Source organism: Arvicanthis niloticus, chromosome X (genome assembly GCF_011762505.2).
Source record: "Arvicanthis niloticus isolate mArvNil1 chromosome X, mArvNil1.pat.X, whole genome shotgun sequence".
Taxonomy (NCBI): Eukaryota; Metazoa; Chordata; class Mammalia; order Rodentia; family Muridae; genus Arvicanthis; species Arvicanthis niloticus.
Genome location: NC_047679.1, coordinates 129,798,460 through 129,823,676, shown reverse-complemented (window position 1 = coordinate 129,823,676; position 25,217 = coordinate 129,798,460). Strand labels below are relative to the sequence as shown.

Sequence of the window (25,217 nt, the reverse complement as noted above, 5' to 3'; positions counted from 1 at the left end):
TATCCCTGTACAGCAAGCTTTCTCTCTCTCTCTCTCTCTCTCTCTCTCTCTCTCTCTCTCTCTCTCTCTCTCTCCTCCCCGTGCATCCCCTTAAAACCTTTTCCTTGTTCCAATCAGCGATTGCCACGATGTCACTACTAACTGGCCACACCTCTCTGCGCATACAACTCCATATATGGAGTTGTCTTTTCTCTCAAGCAATGCCTATGCCAAGCGCCACCATGTAATGGTGAGAGCGGAGCCGCTTCCCACAGGGGAGGAATTTGTAAGTGTGGGACTGGAAAGAGAGGAGGTAGGGGGCTGTGATTAGGATATAAAGTGAATAAAGAAAAAGAAGAAAAAAATAAAGAATCATTTAAACAAATATGCTTAGTAGAGCCAAGCAGAAAGTTTCAAACCTCTTAAGAACACAGAAAATCGGAAACTATCTCATGGCAGCATCCCAGGGGAGATAAGGTTAGAGAAATGTGTCCTTGAAGCAATTTGCCTTGCTTTCCAGGATTAGAAAACATTCTATAGAGACTAAAGACTAGAGTTACAACTTAATTTTTGTTTGTATGGATATATGCTTGTAAGGTCACAAGGCCACCATAGCAGGTCTATTTTCCATAGCCTTGGCTTTTCAAATACTAAGCTATGAACTCTCAGGAACATAGAGCCCTTTATCAAATATAGTCCAGCTAATTGTACTTATAGGAGTTGTATAAAATACATTGTTTTAGGCAACATCATGAGAATGACAGTCACTGATTCCTCAAGTACTATTATCAGTTGAAGGATACACTCGAGCCACATTCCCTAACTGGAGCCACACCAGTTTAATATTTCATTAATGTAAGCAAAATAAGAAATATTGACAGTTTTTCATTTTCTGCAGGTTCATTATGATATATGAAAGGCTAATGATTTTTGTGTGTTCATTTGTCTTAGGCTTTCGATTGCTATGAATAAAATACCATGACCAAAAAACAACTTGGGAAGGAAAGAGTTTATTTCAGCTTACAAATCTAGGTCACAGTCCATCAGTGGGAGATGTCAGGGCAGGAATTCAAGGCAGGATCCTGGATGCAGGAACCAAAGCAGAGGTCATGGTGGAACACTGCTTACTGGCTTGCTCAGCCTGCTTTAAAAAAATATTTTATTTATTTACATCTCAAATGTTGCCTCCCCTCCCAGAGTTCTTCACCCTCTCCCCCATTCACCTCTGAGAGGGTGCTTTCCCTGCTGGGTATCCCGCTTCTCTGGGCTATCAAGTCTCTACAGGATTAGGTACTTCCTCTCCCACTGAGGCCAGACAAGGCAGTCCTCTGCTATATATGTGCCTGGGGCCACGGACCAATATGCTCTTTGGTTGGTGACTTAATCTCTGGAAGCTTCCAGGGTTCCAGGTTAGTAGACACTGTTGGTTTTCTTATGAGGCCGACATTCACTTCAATCCTCCCCCTAACTCTTACATGGGGGTCCCCAATCTCAGTCCAATGGTTTCAGCCTGCTTTCATATAGCATCCGGGACCGCCCAAGGGTGGCACCATCCCCTGTGGGATGAGCCTACAACAATCATTAAGAAAATGCCCCACAGCTTTACTCTCAGATCAATCTGGTAGGGGGGATTTTCTTAATTGAGGATCCCTGTATCTAAATGATTCTATTTTGTGTCAAGTTGACATAAAACTAGCCAGCATATTTTGTACTCTACTACTTTGCAGAAAATGTTTATTGGTTCTGGGAGTTTTTTAGTGATATATTTAGGGTTTTTGAAATACAGGGTCATGATATCTGCAATTAGGTAACATTTTACTACTTTCCTATTTTTATTCTTTTATTTTATTCTCTTATTGCTTTAGCTAAGATTGTTATAAGAGTGAAGAGAGTTAACACCCTTGTTTTATTCCTGACTTTAGCAGAAATGCTTTCACTTTTCAACATTTAATATCTTGTTGGCTATAGGTTTAGTGTATAAAGCCTTTACTGTGTTGAATTATTTTCCTTCTATTCCAAGTTCCTTCAGGGACTTTTATCACAAATGGATATTGCATTTTTTTTGATATTTAACTTTTTAAAAGGACTTTTATTCATCTATTGAAATGATCAGATGATTTCTGTCCTTAAGTAAACAAGCTAATAGGGGAGAAAAAATAAACAATCAATCATAAATCAATGAACAAAGTAGTTAAAATGAATAATCATCTTCCACGAATAATCTTAAATGCAAATACACCTTATTCACTAATAAAGTAATGAAAACTGGCTGGCTGGATTAAAAATCAAGATCCAACTATCTGTTGGATATTTATTTTAAAGGAGCTACTTTTCACTAGAAAAAAACCCTAACCAAATAAAAAATGAACATCAACTTACTAAGCACATGAAAACTGAAAACAAACTGGCATACCTATTTTTATTTTTTTTTATTTTTATTTTTATTTTTTTTATCTGAGCAAGGAGACTTCAAATGAAAATTAGTCAGAAAATGAGGAGAAAAGGGGAAAAAACTTCATTTTGGAATTTCCTTATTTGTGAATTTTAAAAGGCAGTTTTGCTGGGTACAGTAATCTTAGATAACAGTTATTTACTTTCATTGCTTTAAATATGTAACTATATGCTTCTAGATTTTAGGGTTACTGATGAGAGAAGTGATGCCACTATGATGTGTTTAACTTTGTAGATGAGTTGACTTTTGTAACTACTTTTTTCATTTCTGTGACAAAATACCTGCCAAAAGCAACTTAAGTAAGGAAGGGTTTATCTTGGCTCACAATTTGAAGGCAAACATTCCATCATGTTGGAGAAAGCATGATGGCAGGAGCATGAGAGCTATTTACATTAAGCAACTAGTCACTTTATACCTATAGTCAAGAAGCAGAAAAAGACAAATGCTGATGCTCTGATCATTTTTCATTCTTTTTATTCAATCTGGGGCCCTAACCCATGGAATGGTGTCACCTACATTTAGGGCCAGTCTTTTCTCCCCACTTAAACTTTTCTGGAAACACTTTCATGTATACATTGTGTTTACATAATGATTCCAAATCCAGTTAAGTCACACTGAGATGTAGCTCAATGACAAATGCACTACCCTAGAATGTGTAAGGTCCTGGGTTGAATCCTTTTCAGATTCACCTTTCTCAGATATATACTATAAAAATAGTAATAATAATCTCCTGAAATAAATCATTTATCCAAATTAAGTCAAGTTGAAAATGAAGATTTAATCATCATAGTGTTTTCCCCTTATATCTTTTAATATTTCTTTGATTGGTATGCTTAAAAATGAACTTTGGTACTTTTTGTGTATGGGTTATTTGACTGTATGCATATATGGGCACCACTGTATGTCTGGTGCCTGAAGAGGCCAGAACACTGCAGAGCCCCTGGAACTAGTGTTACAAAAGGTTGTGAGCACCCATGTGGGTCCTGGGAATTGAACCAAGGTCCTCTGGAAGAACAGCTAGTGCCATTTAACTGCTGAGCTCACTAGCCCTTTTGCTTTGTATTTTTGATGGCTTGGTGATGATATTTCATAAAGACATTCTTTTCTGCTTATATCTGTTTAAAGCTAAATGCTTCTTGTGTTTAGACTTCCATTTCTCTAGATTTGGAGAACTTTCTGTTATAATTTCATTACACAGCTTTTAAAAATGTTTTTAGTCTTTATTTCAGGTAACTATTTTGCATTTTCTTAGGTTTAGTTTCTTCATTATATCCTAGACATTCTTGGATATTGTGGTGCATTTTTCCTTATTGATATTTTAATTTCTTCAACCTTGTCCTCCATCTCCAATATTCTTTCTTCTAGTTGGTCAAGTCTATTTGTGATGATTTCCATTTTGTTTTATATTTAGTTCATTGAGATTTCTATTTGCAACATTTTTTTTTACAGAATCTCAACTTTCTTGATTTATTACCTATTGTTGACTTCTTCATCCACATGGCTTACTGTTTCATTAATTTTCCTCACTTTATGCTGTTGACTTTCCTCTCCACATACTAGAAGGAATTCATCTCTGTATCATCACTGAAGACACTGATAATTTTTACTAGTAAATTTTGAAATCTTCATCTGGCATTTTACTTGTTGAATTCAGTATTTAAGAACTTTTGGGTGCAGTTCCTCGTTAGTATAGTGGTGAGTATCCCCATCTGTCACAGAGGGGACAGGGGTTTGATAGTGGTGGTACACGCCTTTAATCCCAGCACTTGGGATGCAGAGGCAGGTGGATTTCTGAGTTCGAGGCCAGCCTGGTCTACAGAGTGAGCACCAGAACAGCCAGGGCTATACAGAGAAACCCTGTCTCAAAAACAAAACAAAACAAACAAGAACTTTTGGTGGGGTTCCCAAATACACAGCAGAGAACTGTCAGGTCTGGGTTTAGTCAGAGAAAACGCACCCAACTCTCAAGAAACTGGAGGCCCCAGGGAGTTTAGAGGTCTGGTGGGGTGGCAGGATTGGGGATATCCTCATGGAGACGGGGGGGGGGGGAGGGGGGAGGAGGTGTGGGATGTGGAACAGCCAGAGGGTGGACCAGGAGGGTAGTAAAATCTGGAGTGTTAAAATAATAATAATAATAGTAATAATAATAATAACAACAACTACTACTTTTGGAGGAGTCATGTTGCCTTAGTTTTTCATGCTACTTGTGTTTATGTGTGTTATGGTTTGTACATCTGTTAACTTGGATCTTCCTTTTGGTTTTATTTTGGGATCTTACTGAATAGCCTATTGTTCAATACTGAGGGTTCATTATTAAGTACAGCTAAGGGAGTTAAGAAGAACTGATATAATAGAAACAACATCCAATTATACATAATACAGAAATACATTTAAGTTGATTAGAATGTACTAATTCACTACCAATGACCATAAAATAGCTAACAGTCAAACTATGTGTATTAGTCATGGTTCTTTAGAGTAACATAACTTACGGATAAATCTCTATCTATCTATCTATCTATCTATCTATCTACATATAGATGTATATATTGATATATACATACACACACACACACACACACACACACACACACACACACACAGTTGGGTCCAGTTAAACCAACAATGGCTGGGTGTAAATAGAAAGTCGAAGAATCAGTAGGTGCTAAGTTCACAAGGCTAGATGTCTCAGCTGGTCTTCAGTATATGCTAGGCTCCCAAAGAAGTAGGCTCCAATGCCAGTGAAGGGATGAATGTGCTAGCAAGGTGAGGGTAAGCGGTAAAAAGTAAAAGCTTCCTTCTTCCATGTCTTTTGAGTCTTTTTCTGCCTCAAGATCTGGATTAAAGGCATGTCTTTCCCTAGCTCAAAAGATCTGGATTAAAGGCAAGTCTTCCTGTATCAGTGATCTGGATTAGAAGTGGATCTTTCTATTTCAAATGAAGCAAAAAACCCTCACAAGTGTGACCCCCATTTTGGAGTTTTAGTTAACTTCAGATGAAGTCGAGAAGAAAGAATAGATGTCTTGCTGTTTCCTATGAAGCTAAAAATAATTTAGGGTAAATATAGAAATAGTAAATGAATGAGATAAAAAAAAAGCTAGAGAAAGGGAAAATGGGGAAGATTAAATAAAAGTAATGAAGATTATTATGGAGGGAAAGAAAAAGGAACAATAGATTAAAAATAAGTAAAAGAAAATACAAGAACAAAGATTTCCCAATATGAGAAGCTGGAATACAAACTAGACAAATGCAAAAGGACTAAAAAAAAAAAAACTTTAAGAGTTGGGCTTATGAGATAGCTCAGCAGATAAAATAGCTTGCTATGCAAGCTTGGCAGCTCAAGATTAATCCCTGGAAAGTGAAAGTAGAGAGCCAGCTTTACAACATTGTCTTCTGCCCTCCACACATACATTATAGCAGACATCATGAACACTTATACATACACACTAACAAAAGGTAAGAGCTTTAAAAAAATAATAAGAAAAGTTATAATACTACCAAGGAGGTACAAAAGCACAGGGTCAGAAAGGAAAAAAAAGAAAAACAGATTATTCAATAATGAAAAATAGGTATAAACAAAATGAGATGAATGTGAAAGGGTACAATCTGGGGATTACTGAGCAGGTGGTATCAGATGAAAATGTGAACTATTATTGTTCTTGTGGGGGGTTATTTTTTGCTGTTAAATTGGATATGTCTAATAATATTTGAAAACTTTTTTTCCATTTTAGTAGCTTTTCTTCTTTGTATAATAGGGTTCTCTGCTAGCCACCCTTAACAATTTGTCAACTGAATGGGTTTTCCTACCTGCCCAATACTCTCCAGATTGTAATTTCTGGGATTACTAATTCTCTACCTAGAGAATGTCTTCCCAAGTGTGTTGGGAGTATGGGAAACAGTAACAGCACTAAGATCTGTTACAGGGATAGAGATATGCCTATGAACTTTCAAGATTCCCTAAGTATACATTCTGTTGAAAGGATGCAGCCACCGATTTCAAGACCTCTGGAGCTTCTCAGTTCTCAGACTCTACAACAATGAATGGCAGGGAGTGGTCCCAGAAGTTGTTTTATCCAGTGACATGTAGCTCCAAACTATACTTCAGGGTTATTCACAGATGAAGTCTGTTCCTGACCACTGAGGGAGAAGATACCTTTCCTTATTTACTTTACTAAGGTGAGATTCTTGTCCCTTTTGACTTGTTAAAAAGCCAGTCTACTCCCTGAAACTGCCTCCAGGGCTGTCTCTCACTCTGCAGCTGAGGCATGTCAAATGTAGGCTCCCTGGCTTGTGGCTGTTTCCTGTTCTCTTGCCCACAGGGTTGCTAAGTTTTTAAGTTTTCTTAGGATGGCACTAGGACATTGCTCTGCAGTCTTACAGAGTGACACAATGGTTTTCCTTTCTTCTGCTGATGCATTCAACAGAGGAATCACTGCCTCATCAAAACCTACAACATTTTATGTGGGCTGTGGGATTGTTCTGAAGGAACTACCCATCTTTTCCTCAGTGTGGCCTAAATAACCTCTTGAAGGAGGCTTCTGCTTCTCTTCCTCCTGCTGGAGAGTAATGAAGCTGAAACTGTATTCAGCTTGGTTTACTTCTTTCAGGTGTATCACTCATCTCTTTTCCAATTTTTAAGATGTTCTATTGCTAACTGTGAATTTCTGAAGCTCTTCTGCTCTTTGGAATATGTATTATATTTTATCCTTGCTGAATGGGTTCTCCTACCCTCTTCACTAGGTCACACAGCTATTAGTCTACCATTTTCCAGAAGGCTGAGCTTACATTTTTTTATTTTAAGTAGATACTTATGGTTTTGATTTGTCCACTTTTGAATTGGGTTGCTTTTTTTTTGCTGTTATTGTCTGAGTTACTTATAAATCCTGGACACTAGATTCTTAGATATGTTGTTTGTAAATATTTTCACCCATTTTCTGAGTTTCATTTTTTATGTTTTTGATGTACATTTCTAAATTTTCATGAGGTCTAACTACTGTCTTTTTGTGGCTTGTCTAAAATGCCATTGCTAAAAACCAAAGTCATAAAGATTTACTGCTGTTTTAATATTTTAATAGTTACAATAGTTCTTACATTAAAATATTTGATACATTTTTTAGTTAACATTCATACATAATATGGGGAAGCAGTCCAGTTTCATTATTCTGTGTAGATATTTAGTTGTGAAATCGTGAGCTGCTGAAAGGACTATTTTTCCCCATTCAAATAGTCTTGGCATTTTTTGTTAAAAATCAGTTCACCATGTACATATGCATTCATTTCTGGACTCTATTCACTATTAGTGGAGAATACTATTTGAAGTCCAGCATCTTGGTACCAGGTGTGTTCATTAGCTACTAAACTGCCATTTCTATTCTCTCTTAATAGGCAGAGGTAAGAAGTGGAGGTATACAGACATACTGATGATTCTCTCAATATATACATACAAGTAATTCCCTTTTAAAATGATCATATCAACTTTCTTTTTCTATTCAACATCACAGGGAATAATTTTATACTTCCTTTTTACATATTCGTAAATGTTTCAAGCATGAAAAAACTAGCTTCAATTTTCCTCAAAACATACTTTTGCTCAATCATTTTATTTAGTGTAAGAGATCATTTTCTCCTCTTCGTTCTGATTTTGAGGGTACTGACACAGAACAACTTTCACTAGATCTTGTTCCTGCTCTGCTGCTGCAAGGCTAAGAACTCTTATGTCTTCATGAAATAATCCTAGCCAGTGGGAACCTTGATACCCCACCTGCTCATTCCTCTTCACGCATACCTATTCTACATATTGCAACTCTGATTAGATTAAAAAAAAATTCAGACTGCTGTAACTCAATGCAAATAGCATAAAAGGTAATAGAAATGATGGGGTTGCCTGTCTAGATTCCAGTTTTTGCATATGGATGCTCCCTTCACTGAGATAAGAAATATAAGAGAATATAGATTAGGCCAAAAACATGTTCAGATTTAGATTTATCAAATTCAATGAGGCAATAAGACTGCCTAGTAGAAATATATAATGAGTAGCTCGAAATCTAAGTCTGGAGTTCAGACAGAGGTATATAGAGAAATGGATGCCTGTAACTGCATAGAGAGGCTTATGAATGAATTTTGGAAGGGACAGCCTGGGAAGAGGAAATAATAAAGTATATGATAACAAAGACCAAAAGTGGTAGATTTGGAAGAATGATGAAAGTGTCAAGCCGGTATTTTTTTTATTAATTATTAATAAAAATAGTAAAAGCTAGAGGTTTATTAATGACAGTTTTAAAAAACAAATGAGTTTGACTAGTGGACATCATCGTTGATATGGGAGGAACAGTTTCAAAAATAGTGCAGACAAGGTTAGATGCAAGTTCCATGTATAGAAAATAAAGAATCGGGCTGGAGAGATGGCTCAGCCGTTAAAGGCTAGGCTCACAACCAAAAATATAAGAAAATAAAGAATCAGCCAGGCATGGTGTTTCTATGCCTGTAATACTACCACTTAGGAGGTAGAGGCAAGAGAACTGCTAGATTAGGGCCAGCTTTGGCTGTTGAGTGAGGCCCTATCTCAAAAAAGGCTTTAAAAACCCAGAGGGAGAACATACCCATTTAAACAAGTACTTTCTGTTCCCAAGAGAATTTGACTGTGATTGAAAAGGAAAAATCAGAAAGGATACAAGGTTGTATATTGGAATACAATGTTTTGTGTAAAGGTAAACCATATAGGTATAACTAGGAAAATAATCACATTTCATTCATACCACTGTTTTTTCTGATGATCAATATTTTTAAAGTATGAACACTGACCTAAAAGTATACTTGATGGTCACCTAGTAGGCATGTGGCACTACATATGGCTCATCCATCACTCTATTTCATAAAGTGCAATCTTACTTTCTATTCACTTCTAGATTTTTACATGTATTGACTTGTCTGTATATAAATCTATAAAATGTTAGCACAGGAATAGACTTATATACTAAACACTAAATTTAAGGTGCAAAACTGTTTCATCAGCCTAAATTAACTTTTATGTCACACCATAGTAAGAATACATATGCTATACAATGTCTAATCCCTGACTCTGGAAATACATTAATTTGTTCTTGTCATTAATTCTGACATTTAAACCATGCTCTAGAAATGCAACCATATAGTAAGCCATCTCTTAAGACTATCAGTTTTTCATTTACTATAATAGCCCAAGGGTCATCATATTAGCAGTATGTTCCTTTCCACTACAAAGTAGTAGTTCATAGTAAGAAGGGTTTGTTTAGCAACTTACTCACTTTAGAATATTTGTTTCTAATTTGCAGCTATCCAAATAAAGCTGCCAAGAAGAATTTTGTAAAAGTTTTTGTGCCAAGATAGTATGACTGCTGATTCATGTTAAGTGTATGTTAAACTTTACAAAAATTTCCAAACTCTTCTACCCAGTAGCTGTATTTTTATATTCCTGTCATTGGTGTATGAGAAATCTAGTTTGCATCCTCAAAAGTATTTTGTATTTTTATTATTTTTTTCTATAACAGTCCTGATAAGTATATGCCACACCATGCTGTAGTTTTAAGTGGCATTCCTCAATATATATTCACATAATTACTTGCCATCTATATACCCTCTGTAGTGACAATATTTATGTTTTTTTCATTTTCTACTGGTATTGTTTATTTTTGAGTTTTAAGCATATCTTTTTCACTGATCAGATATTACATGGTTTTGTCTTAATTTTTTGCAGAATAAAGTTTTAATTTTGATGAAGTCCAATATATCTTTGTTTTCTTGTGAAATTGTGTTTTTGAGTTGAATATACTTAACTCTTGAAATTTTTTTCTTTAATTTTTTTTCTAAGTTTTTCATATTACATTTAAATCCATGATACATTTGGAAGTACTTTTAGAATATATTTTGTTGGCTTGTGGAGGTTCAATTTGTTGAAATGACTGTCTTTTCTTCCTTGAATCACATTTGTACCTTTTCAAAATTAGTTAAGCATATCATTGTGGGTTTATTTCTGAATTTTCTTTCCTGTTGCATTGATTCTTCTGCAAATATAATATCTTGATTACTATAGCTTTATAATAAGTCTTGAAGTTATATAATGTAGGCTTTCTAACTTTTATCTTTTTCAAAATGGATTTAGTTTAATAAATTGTATGTCAGGTATTTTCATCTGCCCTATAAAAAAGAAAATGAATAAATAATAATTGCGGTAGGAGAGAATTAAAGAAAATACAACATTTACATTCCATATGCCCTAAGAATATTTGTTTTCAAATGTAAGTATGCCTCAGAATCAGCTAAGTAGATCATGTAGATTTTTAGGTTCTAGCCTCAAAGATTGACTTTGACCTTTGAGCAATTCTGGTGCAAGTGGTTCTGGAAAACTGAAAAAAAAATAATGTAGGAAAAAAATAAGGATACAAGCCAAAATCCCAAATATCACTGTGGTTGGGACTATTACTCTCTGTTTTCTTTCTTTTCACTCTTTTCCCAGTTCCTACGTTAGTTCCCAGGATGCAACAGGCTCAACTCTTTTTCTGAACACACATTTAGCATTAGTGGCTACATATGAAGGAATACTACGAACATCACATATTTTAAAAGCATGATTTCTATTACAACCTATATTTCTAAAAAAAAATCAAGGTCATATTATAATTAAATTCTTAGGATCAGTAAGAATTTGTTTTAGACGCAAATAAGCTAGAATTCACTTGTTTGCTTAAAAGGGCATGCACACAGATTCAAATTTGGATATATCATAATACATATTTAGAAATCAAGAAGGAAGGCATGATACATGATTCAAAGTGAGTATAATCAACAGAGATGGGTGATAATGGGCTACCTGCATGTTTTTCCATTAACTCTATAGTACTTAGGATTCACTTGCCTAGCAGAAACATCAAGCTGTAAAATAGAAATACCAAGTGCTATTCTTCCTTTATCGTATTACATAGGATGGCTACATCTGAAAATAAAAACGAAGACTTCAAATTCTAAGAAGTTTATGTTACTGTTATACATCTTTAGCCCCACCATTTGGGAAACAGAGGAAAGTAGATTTCTGTGAATTCCAAACCAGTTAGGATACATAAGACAGTGTCTCAAAAAAAGGTTTATGCTGTAATGGTTATTAATTAATTGTTAATGTTAACATTAAATATTCATTGAGAATAAACATTTAGTGCCAGGCATGGTAGGTAGCACATGCCTTTAATCCTAGCACTATAGAGTCAGAGGCAGGTAGATCTCTGTGAGTTTGAGGGAAGCTTAGTGAGGCAGTTTAGTGAGGTATACATAGTGAGTTCCAGGATAGCTAGGGATATACACTGACACTCTAGCTCAATATATATATGTGTGTGTGTGTGTGTGCGTATGTGTGTGTGTGTGTGTATGTATAAATATTTTTAAAACTTAAAGTAAACCTTTCAGACATTTTATTCTCAGATATTTCTTGCTAATGTACTTCCCATGCCCCTTACAAAATAGCTTTCATATTCTCCTTAAGTCATCCTGCATGTTTTCTTTTTAAAGTAATTATAGGTAGGAGAATTCTATAAGCTCTGGGGAAATTTTAAGAAAATGTCTTCTGTTTTTATATACACCAAACTATTTGTTGGGATATAAAAAGTGCTGTTATATTATTTGCCTATATAGGAGTTGTGTATAGTTTTGGACCATATTCAGCACAAAAACTGAAAAAAAAAACAATATTACCACAGGTTTTTTTGTTGTTGTTGTTTGTTCTCCTGCTTTATTCTAGGGAAGACAGCTCTTCCATAAGCTCTTCCTTTTCTTGTTGCAACTCCTGCAAATGTTGCTGGTTTTGCTCCAATCTGTCCTCCAGCCACTGTAGTAGAGGCCCACTCACTGCTGACATCTGACTGCACAAATTCTTGGTAAATACTTCAATAAAAAAGAGAAAAAACAGATGAGATAACTGGAAAGCACTATCCACTGGGATGTTCCTACTATACTACTAACAGTGCCTCAGTTGTGGGCACAGATGAAAGGACTTGAGGAAACAAGTTTCAACTAGGGGTGGGGTGGGGGAGAGAAGAGCTGATCAAAGCAGACACATATTCTGAAGCCCTAGATCCATAAGCTAAATAGAAGTCTATGTAAAAATATAAAATTGAATTTTAAAAAAGGAGAAAGATGGCTAGCTCTTCATTTCTTCAAGTTAAAGGGCTAAGAAAGCACTCTCTAATAGGACTCTACTGTCTCCCCAAATGGAAACAAAATTAAGTCTATGCAAATTAAACTTGTCTCTTTTGTTCAGCACTATATATAATCTTGTGCCTAGAAGGCTATCTAGCAGGAAAAAGGTATTGAAATGGTTTTTTCTGTTTGTTTATTTTGTTTTGGATGAACAAAAGAATGGGTATTTAGTATCTAACCTAGCTTTCACTAATTTGAAATTTTTGAATACATATGAATTCTTTCATATACATAGGCCTATTTCTAGTCATTGTCCAGGTCCACTGATCTGTTTGTCTACTTTTGAGCTATTAGTATATTCTTAAATAATTGTAATTTTAGAGAATGGTTGTATACCATTTATTATCAATTTTAACTCATTGTCATATTTTATAAAGATAGAAATGATGGAATATACCAAGCTATGAGTCCCTGCTTTTCTTCCCAAAGCAGTTGCCTACCAGTTGTATCAGAAAAATTTCCATTGGTGGTTGTGTTATATGCATTTAAACCTAGCAATCATGAGGCAAAGGCAGGCAGATCTCTATAAATTTGAGAATAGTCTGGTCTACATAGTTCCAGGATAGCAAAGGCTACATAGAAAGACCCTGCCTCAAAATTAATTAATTAATTAATTAATTAATAAAAAAGAAAAAAAGTGTTCCACTCTTCCTCATCTTTCTTACCTTATCCATGTTTTGTTGTTGTCATCATTGTTTATTTTAGTGTTACTTTTTTTTTTAAAAAGTCAGGGTCTCACTCAGTAGCCAGATTTTATCATGGAATTCTATATAGACTAGGCTGCCCTCAAACTTATGGCAGTCCTCCTGCTTCTGCCTCTCAAATGCTCATACTACAGACATGCAATACCACACCCAGCTTAGTCATTAAATGGGGAAATCTGGGTTAGCTGAATAGTAGGTATAGCTGGAAATGTCTCTATGTTGAGGAAAGTAACTTAGTATATATACAATACTGAGCTTTTCCCCCTTAGACTTGCCCAGGAATTCCTTCTCTATTTATTCACATGGAAAACTTCCTATCTGATGTATTCCCTTTCCTATACCTGCCTATTTCTTTCAAGTCTTACTAGAATAGGTTGGAGGTAAAATCAGTTCATAAAGGCACATTACTAAAATTTCTGGAAGTTATTGAGCATCCACGCTATAGGAATCTATGGAAACTAGGATTCCCTAAGAGGTAGTGTATAAGCATATAATAGGATACCACCGAGCTAGTCTATAAAAAAGCTTTTCTAGTTTTCTTTCTGTCTTATCATAAGGCCACATTATAGTCTTTAAGGGTCTATAGGCTTCCAAGGAAATATAAGGAGCAAGATTAGTTATAGTTCATAGAAAGAAAACTCCAAGTAAACTACAATTGCTTATATAAAGTATCAGAGATCACTTCATACTCCAGAAAAGAAAAAAAAATCCTACCTGAGCCATTATGGATCTTGGTCACTGAGTCAAGGTGTGTAAGGCTAAAGGGATAAGGTACTTTAGGTTAGCAATGAAGCAAAAACAAAGATGTATAACAAAATCATAACCTACATCAGACATTTGCCCATTGGATTAGATGAACAAAATGATTTGAGTTCATTTTAAATTTATTTGGGGGATATGGTTTTATTCAAATATTCAAAAGATGACTCAAAAACATAACTATGAAATTACTATTTCTCACTGAAGGTCTTGATGCACTATGAATTTAATAGACAAGTCCCAGTACTTGACAATGGGAGTACTAGGATGTAATTTATTTTATTTTCACAACCAGAAAAGGAAGTGTTTTCTCTTGAAGGATTCAAAATATCAGAGGCAAGATAGCAATGTTAAAGAGATCATTATAATACAGTGTGAGAAACATGATTTGAGGCTGCTGTGAAGCTCTCTCCCAGTCAAGTAGAAAGAAAGGAGACTCAGAAAGTGAGCTATTAAAGATAAAGGGTCTTCACTGAATTGACAAGAGAAATAATAAAAGCTGTTACCTGTGAATCCTTCTATATGCATCCTGTTCTTCCTGACACAGGATCTTTGGCAGCTCTACTGCAGATTCAAGGCATACTTTCCCAATAGTAATATGAGGTACAATATGGATTGGGATTTCAATTCTCTCATACCTGCAAGACAAACAGTTTAGGTCATATTTTATCCTGTAATTATAATAAGTTCTTTATACTTTAACTGAGACTTTAGAATATAAAGTGCTTCAAAGATTAATTATTACTACAATTTATTAAGTGACTCAATTTGTAAGTGGACAGAGTTCAAATTAGGCTTTTCTGGAGAGCAAATCAGAAGTCTATTTGTACACTCAATATTCTCTAGTCCCTTAAAGAATTTGAATCCATTCCTGCATATCTAAGAGAAACCTTTGGGAGCTCAATGTCAGTATGGCCAGCTATCCAAATGAAAGAAACAACTAATACTACATTAATCAGTAAGTTTCCATGAAGCTGAATAAATTAATTACAATGAAGACTCTTCAGTGACTCCATCAGATTCATTTTGTAGATGGAATTATTCACAAAAGTTACTAGCACCTCTCAATTTTTATTCTCTTCTGTGGATAAAACTAGGTAAGATATTACACATACTTCCATTTCATGCTAGTGTGAAAGACACAGACAGGCTTGTTCTAAGTTCAATCAAGCCACCTGTAAGTATTTCTTACTTGTAATATGCTTAAACGCTACATAACAGTGGGTCAGTGGAGGATCCAGGCTTGGGGCCTTATACATTGTGAAAGCCATGGGTACATGGTGGTTTAAAGGTGAATGAGATCTAGTTCTCTGATTTTTAATCTTAGCCACCAAAGTGTCTTTAGGTCCCATATCATGACACAGATAAAACATACATGATAGGGAATTACAACTATCCTTTACATCTCTATATTCACATAATCAGGGAACAGTTCATGAAACAAAATACAATAGTAGCCTTTGCAGAAGACTTTTAGGAATAAAACACAGTGATTATTATTAATGATGGGTCCAGAAACATAGAAGTCCATCTTCTATTCTTAGTTAACAGGGCTTCCAACTAAATTTTCTGGCTTCATAAGCAGAAAGGGTTCAAACAGTATACCACATTTGAACATATATTTCTGTACATTCATAGAAGAAACTGATGAGTTTCTGTCAGCTGACACAAACTCAAATCCTAGAACCAAGGTAAAAATCATAGCTATATAAAGCCTATGACAGAGATTCTGCCTCTGATAATGAACTAGTTGTTAGAGTAATCTTCCTATTGAAAACAATTAAAATTCACTGAAACAAACAAACTATCTGACAGAAATTACTAGAGAACTACAAAGACAATAAGTAATGGCACGGCCAACAAATAAAGAGGGAAAATTTCCAAGATAAACTTCACAGTTAGAGCCAGCTCTCCCAGAAAGGTATGATTCTAAATGAGGAAACTTATAGAAGTTTTCAAAAGTACTGATGAGTCAAGAATGACAAAATTGTAACCAAGGACATGCAAGAGTAGAGAAGCCTTATAAACTGTTCTCAGGCATATAATAGTAAACATACTAGGAACAAAGTTTGAACTATACTACACAGGGACTAGAACCTTAACCTTAAATTATCCCAATTCTTAACTGAATACAAAGTAATCTAGTAGTTCTACTAGAGAGAGTATAGAAAGCCACCAAAACCCCTTTACTCTAACAAAAATATACCAGATAATAACATATAAAGAAAAATACCTATTAAGTATTAATACAAAAGTAATTCCAAATAAATTATGTTCTGGAAAGAAACAATGAGTAGATGATGAGTACAGCCCAGTGACCAGTCTTCTCATTTGAGGCAGAGAAAAGTATATGATGGCGCTTCACATATGACTTTAATAAACAGGGCTTGCAATTATATGGATGTATGTAAATAGACTGAAACACATAGAAGCCTTAAACAAAGAATTAATTTAACTCCACTGTCAAATTTAACTCACAAGCTTAATGAGATTTGAGTTGAAAATCACAACTTCATGCTATATAAGGGAAATGTAATAACCACTGGACAGATATCACCTCATGCTCATATCCCAGCAAGAGAAAGAGAGAGAAAGAGAGAGACAGACAGACAGACAGAGTCACACAGACAGACAGACAGACAGACAGACAGAGACAGAGAGAGAGAATCCAAACAGTAGAAGATCTCCCTAAGTTCTTGACATGTGACATGACTTTGACATGTGTACCATGGAACAGCACACCTCCACACATCATAACATGTGCATGGAAGAACGCACAGATGTACACACATGTAATATTTTTTAGAGCTGGGTATGGCAGTACATGCCTTTAATCCTAGCACACAGGAGGCAACGACAGGTGGATCTCTGAGTTTGAGGACAGCTTCATTTACAGAGCAAGTTCCAGGACAGCCAAAACTGTGAAACCCCATACTGAAAAAAACAAAACAAAACAACCAACCAAACAAACAAACAAATAAATATATTCTAAAAATCTACTTTGGTACAGATGCAGGTAAAAAGTTGCAGAAAATTATCTATTTAAGACCCTGTCTGAAATAGAAAACAAAACAAAAATCCAAGCACATTTAAATATAGACTAGGGCTGTAGAGATGATTCAGAGGGTAAAAGTACTTGTCACGAAATTCTGACAACTTAATTTAACCCATAGAAAGTACAGTAGAACAAGAGAACTGACTTCTAAAATTTGTATTTTGATCTGCATGTGTGCAACACACCATACACAAAAACATATCTATAGCAATAAATAATAATAAGCCAACAACACAATTTTATACCTCAAAGAGAGAAAAAATGAACTAAACTAAACCTAAATAAAGAATAAAGAAATGAATAAATAGTAAATAAAATATAACAAAGAACATAAAATCAAAAGAAGGAAATAAAAAGTTTTCTTTTAAAAAGATCAACAAATTGACAAAACTGCAGCAAAATAAACTAAGGGGGAAAGAAAGGATGAGTCAAAGAACTAAAACACGAATTGGAAAGGATAATTAAAATCAATGGCAATGATAAAGCTGGGGAAATGGTTCAGTAGTTAAGAGTACTGACTGCTCTTGTAGAGGACAGTCTAAGTTAGGGTTTCTATTGATGCAGTAAAACACTGTCACCAAAAAGCAAGTTGGGGAGAAAAGGGTTAATTTGGTTTACACTTTCATATCATTGTTCATCATTGAAGAAAGTCAGAACAGGAACTCAAACAGGGCAGGAACCTGGAGGCAGGAGCTGATGCAGAGGCCTTGGAGGGTTGCTGCATACTGGCTTGTTCCTCATGGCTTGCTCAGCCTTTCTTATAGAACCCAGGAATGGCACCACCCACAATTGGTTGGGCCTTCTCCCATCAATCACTAATTATGAGAACACCCTACAGTCTTGTTTACAGCTCAGTCTTATGGAGGCATTTTCTTGAGGTTCCCTCCTCTTGGATGACTTTAGCTCGTGTCAAGTTGACATAAAACTATCCAGCACAAGGACTTTGGTTCAGTTCCCAGTACCCACATGGTGCACAGGCAAATATGCAGGCACAATACACATAAAAATAAATATTTTAAAGTGACAATGAAATAAAAGGATTGTAAGAGGATATTATAAAAATTGTATACTAAAATTGGACAACTATAACATAATACTCTATAACAAAAGTTTATTTTTCTTTCAAAAAGTTTTATTTTTATTACTATTTTATTTTATGCAAATGTGTTTTGCCTGCATAAATATCTGTGCACCACATGTGCACAGCTTATATGAAGGCCAGAAAGTGATGGAGCTTCAGAACTGGAATTACATACAGTTGTGGGCTGCCATGTGGGTGCTAGGAATCAAACCAGGGTCTTCTGGACAAGCAGTAAGTACTTTTAGCTACTGGCCCATCTGTCCAGCCCCTACAGTTTTGGTTTTCTTAAATGTTGAGGAAAATATTTCATGAGGAAAAGTAGTTATCTGCTTAATTAATTCACTGAGGTGCCAATTTTTAGATATTCAAATATAACTTTTGAAGACACATTTGAACTTTAAATATTCTCACTTGGTTCCCAGAATTGGTGTCTTTCTGGAATTCAAAACACACTGAATTTCCAAACAAGCCATGTCATCAGAATAGTCAGCAGACATCCACCTATGAGACCAGGATGCTATACAAAACCTCCACCAACATTACAAAAAAAGGGAACTAGTGAAACTGATACAAATCAAATGAATAAACTTTTAAAAATATAACGTTTTAAAAATAATCAGTACCAGTTGTGTAATTCCAAGTACCTGAGAAGCTGAGACAGGAGGTTCTCAAGTTCAAATTCATCCTGGGCAACTTAGCAAAACCCGGTCTCAAAATAAAATTTAAAAGGGAAATGGAGACATGGATCAGTTGATAATAGTGCATGCTTAATGTGTATGAAGCCCTGGATTTGATTTTCAGTGCTGCACAAACCAGGAGTGTTAGCACATGTCTCCCTAGCACATTGGGAGGTTTAGGCAGAAAGATGAAAGAGTGAATTATCTTTTAATCCTGTATAAGATGATATTCCCTCCTCAAACCTATGTAATATAAAGACATCTTTCCCAGACCCCTTAACTCTACTGAGCTCAGTCCAGAAGCCAGGTTGGGAATGAAATATTTGATATTGTAGATTGTTGAGAACTGCTCTGTCAATGTTGGAACCCGCACTGCCAAAAGCCTTAGGGGCTAAATTGTTAGAGCCTGCACTGCCCCAAGCTGCTACAGTCTGTGGGTCGGGGTTCAGCAAGAGAGAGAGAGTGAGGACAGTTGTGAAGAATGGAACCAGACAGAGTATGATTCAATCCCATTTATTCTTCAGTCTTTCTTCTTCTCTCCAAGTCCCTAGTTCCTAGCACCTAATCCTAGTTCCAGTTGCTAGTCTCTTTCCCAGTTCCAAGTTCTTTCTCCAAGTGCTAAGTGCCTAATACCTAATAATAATTTCTTCTGTCTACCTCTCGTCTTTTATATGTCTCACTTCTAAGCCTTGCCTCTAATCACACCCTTAAGTCACACCCTTAGGTCTTATCTCTAAATCTAATCTCTAAGTCACACCCTTAAGTCTCACACCTTTAAGTCTCACACACACAAGGGAAGATCCTGGGTATCTAAAACAAGGTGTTATCAGAGTGTTCTCAGCTGTTGTAGGCTATTGTAATCAAGTCTCTTGTCAGGGTATATGGCTCAAGATGGCTGCAAGGATGATAACCACCTTCTCCCACAGTAGATGGTTATTCTGTCACTTCCAACAAGAACACTGAGAGCAGAGCTAATATTTGATTCAGTTAGTGCCATTATCATTTATCTATCAAATAATTTATGGTCTAAAATATAACATGGCTTTTAAGTACCTATTTTCCAGGACGACTAGGTTCTACATATTCAATAATACTAAGTACTCTAGGCCAACATACCTTTAGCACATAGTATTATATGGGATTCCTTTTAAAGTTCTCTCTCTCTCTCTCTCTCTCTCTCTCTCTCTCTCTCTCTCTCTCTCTCTGTGTGTGTGTGTGTGTGTGTGTGTGTGTGTATGTGTACTTGTTCAGAGATCAAAAGCCAACTTACATGACTTGGTTCTATCCTTCTACCACATGGATTCCAGGAATTAAACTCAAGATGCTAAGCTTATCTTCAAATGCCTTTAACCACTGACCCATCTCATTGGCCCAGGGATTCCTTTTTTAAAAATTGGTTTCATAATTTGAATATATTTTATATCTTAGTATCTACTACCAAATTAAAATATAGTTCTTCTCTTCTCCCTTCTTTCTCTTTCTTCCGTTTTCTAAGAGTTTCACTCTGTATCCCAGGCTAGTTCAAACTTGTGGCAATACTTTTGCCTTGGCCTCCCACATGCTGAAATTTTAAGTATGAACCACTGCACTCAGCTCAGTATGGTTAACTTCTAATTTTAAAAGTATCAATAACAAAAAATAAATTAATAAATAATAAAAAGGTTAAAGTGCTTGCTTTGGTAATACATATACTAAATACAAAAAAAAAAAAAAAAAAAAAAAAGATTAGCCTGGCCCCAGCATACACAAACTTGTGAAACATTCCATATTATTTAAAAAAAAAAAAAAGGTTAAAGTCAAGTCACGATTATGGGATGCCAGAGTCACTACTATTTATGAAACACTGCTATGTGCCACATACAAATATGGTAAATATTTGATCAATTAAGTCTCATAACAGGCACACAATAAATACCACCTTCATTTCATTTATCTTATTTTTTACTGTTAAAGATTTTTTACTTTATGTGTCTTGAGTGTTTTGCCTGCATGAATGTTGGTTCAGCACAGTGTACTTGGTACCCAGGGAGGTAATGAGGGTATCAGATATCCTGGAACAGGAGTGACAGATGATTGCAAGCCATCATGTAGGTGTTGGGAACTGAACCTAGGTACTCTACAAGAGCAGCAAATGCTCTTAAACATTGATTGATCCATTTCTCCAGACACTACTTTCTTTCACAAATAAGAAGTCAGATGTTCAGCTGGGTATGGTGGCACATGTCTTTAATCCCAGCACTCTGGAGGAGAAGGCAGGCAGATCTCTTTAAGTTTAAGGCCAGCCTGGTCTACACATTAAGTTCCAGGGCAGCCAGGGGTTACAGAGTGAGATCCTGTCTCAAACTAAAATCATATATTTAGAAAATTTCACTAACTTTGCTAGTTCACAGCCACAGGGGTATGTAGACAGTATATTTACCCTTCAAAGTTAGGTTGTTGAACTTTAGAGTGTGAGTTTTAACTGCTATACCACATTCATATTTGTGTGTGTGTGTGTGTTTCTAGTCTGTCTGTGTAGCCAACACAAATATAACTATTATAATTTTGGGCCAAGCTTTTATATGTAATCTCAACATTCAGGAAGCAGGATCAGGAGGATTGCTACAAGTTTGAGGCCAGCCTGGCCCATACAGTGAGCCCTGGCTTGAAACAAGCATAAAATAAATTGCACTTCAGAAAGCCTAGAACAACTGGGAGTCCCATTCCATCAGTAATACAGAACAGCAGCCACATCCAAACTGACCATTACTTAAAGCAAAATTAAAATAAAATTGACAGGGAAAGCAACCTGTTATCACTAATTTACACCTTAAAATATAATATTTATTTTTAAATAATTTCTGCCTTCTACTGTCATTCATGTTTTTATTGTTTGTAGATTTTTGAATTGTTATATGGTCAAACGTGTCAATCTTTTACCACTCACCATTCCCTCGCTGTAATACTTACAAAACCTACCAGTAATTCACATGTTCTTCAGTTCTCCACTTAAAGTCATTTAAATTTGTTGGAACACAGCCAGTTAAAATGAAAACTTTCACCTGCAGATCACTTTCAAAAGACTATGAGCGGATAAATACTTATACTTTCTTTCTAATGGTTTTTTTTTTTTTAAGCCAAAATGAGGGGGAAAAGCTACACCAATTTTCCATGAAACATTTGAAGTGTTATTCCACTGACCTAAAACAGAAGAAATAGCCAAAATAATATTAGAATGAAATTTCAATAGTTCTTGTCTGCCAATGCCTTCTTTGTTGGGTCAAGTCACTACAGTATATTGTTACCTGTCCCAAATTCGCTAAAGGGGTATTTGAAAATCCCTGTAGCTTTTTCTGACTGAAAGAGTCTCCAGGTATTGTTTATCACATTCTTCTCATGTTCTGAATCAGCTGCATTCACTTCTCTGTCTTTACAACTAGAATCAAACAAGGGGTACAGAAAAAAAAAACTGAGCAATCCTGTCTAGAGCTCCTTCTAAGTGTTCATGGGAAACATCAAAATAGTAATTGGTATTCTCTTCGCTAGAAAAAGGCATTTTCACTTCCATCATGTTCACTGAGAAACTGACTATATTCGTTTTCTTTAAGATATTTGCCAAACAGCATATGTCCACAAATGTGACCTAAGCCAGGAATATTTTGGAGTCTGACAATGAATCTATGTGCACAAGTGCTGCTGATGTGGTAGAATCACTAATCAGAAGCACTTTGATACCATTGGCCAATTCTAATCCATGATATTCTTGATAATCTTGGAGTTCTATATTCTGGATAGCAGAAATATCCATTTTGCTATAGAGGCATCTCCCCAGATGGTGATGATCATCATCATCATTATACTATCTATAAATCTATGGTAATACAAACTATTTTAGTATTACATTATTATATTGGTAACTCATGTCTCTCATTTCTTTTTTCCAAGGCACTATCCCACTGTGTACTCTGTCTGACCTAGAACTCACTATATAGTCCAGGCTGGCCTTGAACTAGAGATCTGCCTAACTCTGCCGTCTAGTGCTGGGATTAAAAGACATGCACCACCATGCCTGGCTCTCTCATCTTTTTATTGAAAATTTGTCTTTATTGTTTTTGACTTTTTGAGACAGGATCCCATGTATCCCAAGCTGGCATTGAACAAGCTATGCAGCCAGGGTAACCTTGATTTTTGATTCTCCTAATTCCCCTGCCAAATACTGGTAGATTATAGTCATTTACCAACAAATCCAGTATCAAGACTTGTTTGAGAAAAGATTTGGCAATGATATCACAGTGTGGCCAAAGCTGGACCAGAATTCATTATGTAACTGATATTTTTTTTTTAACTCGATGCAATCCTCCAGTCTCAGCAGCCTGAGTGCTTGGATCACAGGCATGATTTATCATGTCCAATACTAAGATTATTTAATAACATCTTATATAGTATAAATGTATTAGTTAGAAAATTGAAAAATATTTTCAATCTTATAGGCTGTCATTTCACTTTCTTAATATCTTTTCATGAACAAGTTTTATGTTTTACAAATTTATCTATTTTCTTTTGTTACCCATGTTTTGCTGTCACATCTGTGAAAAACAGTCACATTGCAACACTCAATATCATGAAGATTTACCCTATGTTTTCTTCTAAGTGTTCATGGTTTTACCTCACACATTTATGTCACTGGTTTATCTGTAGCTAATTTCTATATATGCTGTGAGGGTCCAACTTTACTGTTCTATATAAGGATATATAGTTGTCAAAGTACTACTTAGAAAAGAAAATATTCATTCCTCATTTAATAACGTTGGCATACTTATTTTTTCTTCTAAGTGTTCATGGTTTTACCTCACACATTTATGTCACTGGTTTATCTGTAGCTAATTTCTATATATGCTGTGAGGGTCCAACTTTACTGTTCTATATAAGGATATATAGTTGTCAAAGTACTACTTAGAAAAGAAAATATTCATTCCTCATTTAATAACGTTGGCATACTTGCTGAAAGTTAATTTGGTTTTATTTTGGGTCTCTTAGTTCATTCCATTAGTCTATATCTATATTCCAGTTTCATACTACACATATAAGCTTTGTAGTAAATTTTTAAAACTTATTTCTATGATTTTTCTTCTTTTTATCAATATTGGTATTCCATGCTTCTTGAAATTTTATAAAAACCTTTTCCATGTCTGCAACAAAAAGGACCTTTGGAATTATTTAAGTGTTCCATTAACTCTAGATATCTTTGGGGAGTATTATCATTTAACAGTGCCAAGTCTTTTAGTATATCATTGTATTGGTTAGTTTTGGTCATCTTGACAAAAACTAGAGTAACCTGAGAAGAAGGACCCTTAATCAAAAAATTGCCTTCGGGGGGACATGGAGGCAGATGTTCACGTGTCTCCCCCAGTCAAAGATAGTTGATTTATCTAGGTTGGGTATTGGGTTACACTTCTGACTGAGCATTACCAAACTTATAAAGCCTTTGATTAACATTTTTAAAAAATTGTATAAAAGCAAAAAGGAAAAGGGGGCATGGGATAGGGGTTTTCTAGGGAGGGGAATTGGGGAAAGGGGATGGCATCTGAAATGTAAATAAAATATCCAATAAAAATTGCCTTCATCAGATTGGCCTGTGGGAATATCAGTGGAGGTAATTTCTTGATTAATGACTGATATGGAAGGGCCCAGCTCACTGTTGATTGTGCCACTCCTAGGCAGGTGGTCCTGAGCACTATAAAAAAAGAGGCTCAGCAAGCCAGTAAGCCAAACTCCTCCTCCATGGCCTCTGTGTGTGTGTGTGTGTGTGTGTGTGTGTGTGTGTGTGTGTCTGTATAGGTATTCTGTTATTCCTCTTAGTACCTTTTAGTATTAACAGATTAAATTTCTCTTAGTTAAATTTTCTCTTACATATTTTATTAAATGTAATGCTATTTTAATAAAACTTTTCCCAATTTCCTTTTGTGTACTGCTGATATAAAAAACAACTGATTTTGTGTTTTGAACATGAAACATGAAAATTTGCTTGTCTAACTTTGATATTGAACCTGTTGCTTTGGCTAGAACTATTAGTTCAATATTGAATAGCAGTGGCAAATGTTTATCTTATTGTTTCTGTTTTTATGTGGCACACTTTTATTTGTTAACAATGAGTATAACATCTAATTTACAGTTTTAATAAATGCCAATAAATGTTGTAGAAGTCCCCTTCTATTTATGGAGAAAAATTATAACAGATGGGGAGAGAAGGAATTTGACATGTGTCCTACTAAGAAAGGGAATCCTATGAGAAAAGAAGCTAGTGGTGGAT

General features: G+C 35.4%; 1 protein-coding gene across 5 annotated transcripts in view; it reads right to left on the bottom strand.

Annotated features, from left to right (window-relative positions):
* Positions 1–973: 973 nt before the first annotated feature.
* Brcc3 (BRCA1/BRCA2-containing complex subunit 3) overlaps positions 974–25,217 on the bottom strand; it is a 45,808-nt gene continuing 21,564 nt past the window's right edge. For 2 of the 5 annotated variants that reach the window (XM_076918486.1, XM_034485521.2), the window contains 4 exons: positions 14,622–14,753; positions 14,071–14,114; positions 12,149–12,337; positions 974–1,123 (listed from right to left, as the gene is read on the bottom strand). In XM_076918486.1, coding sequence (XP_076774601.1) covers positions 12,186–12,337; positions 14,071–14,114; positions 14,622–14,753 — 328 coding nt within the window. In that variant the 3' untranslated portion in view covers positions 974–1,123; positions 12,149–12,185. Of the gene's footprint in view, positions 1,124–8,638; positions 10,604–12,148; positions 12,338–14,070; positions 14,115–14,621; positions 14,754–25,217 lie in introns of those variants that run through there. The other 3 variants (XM_034485520.2, XM_034485522.2, XM_076918485.1) reach the window with 3 other exon arrangements.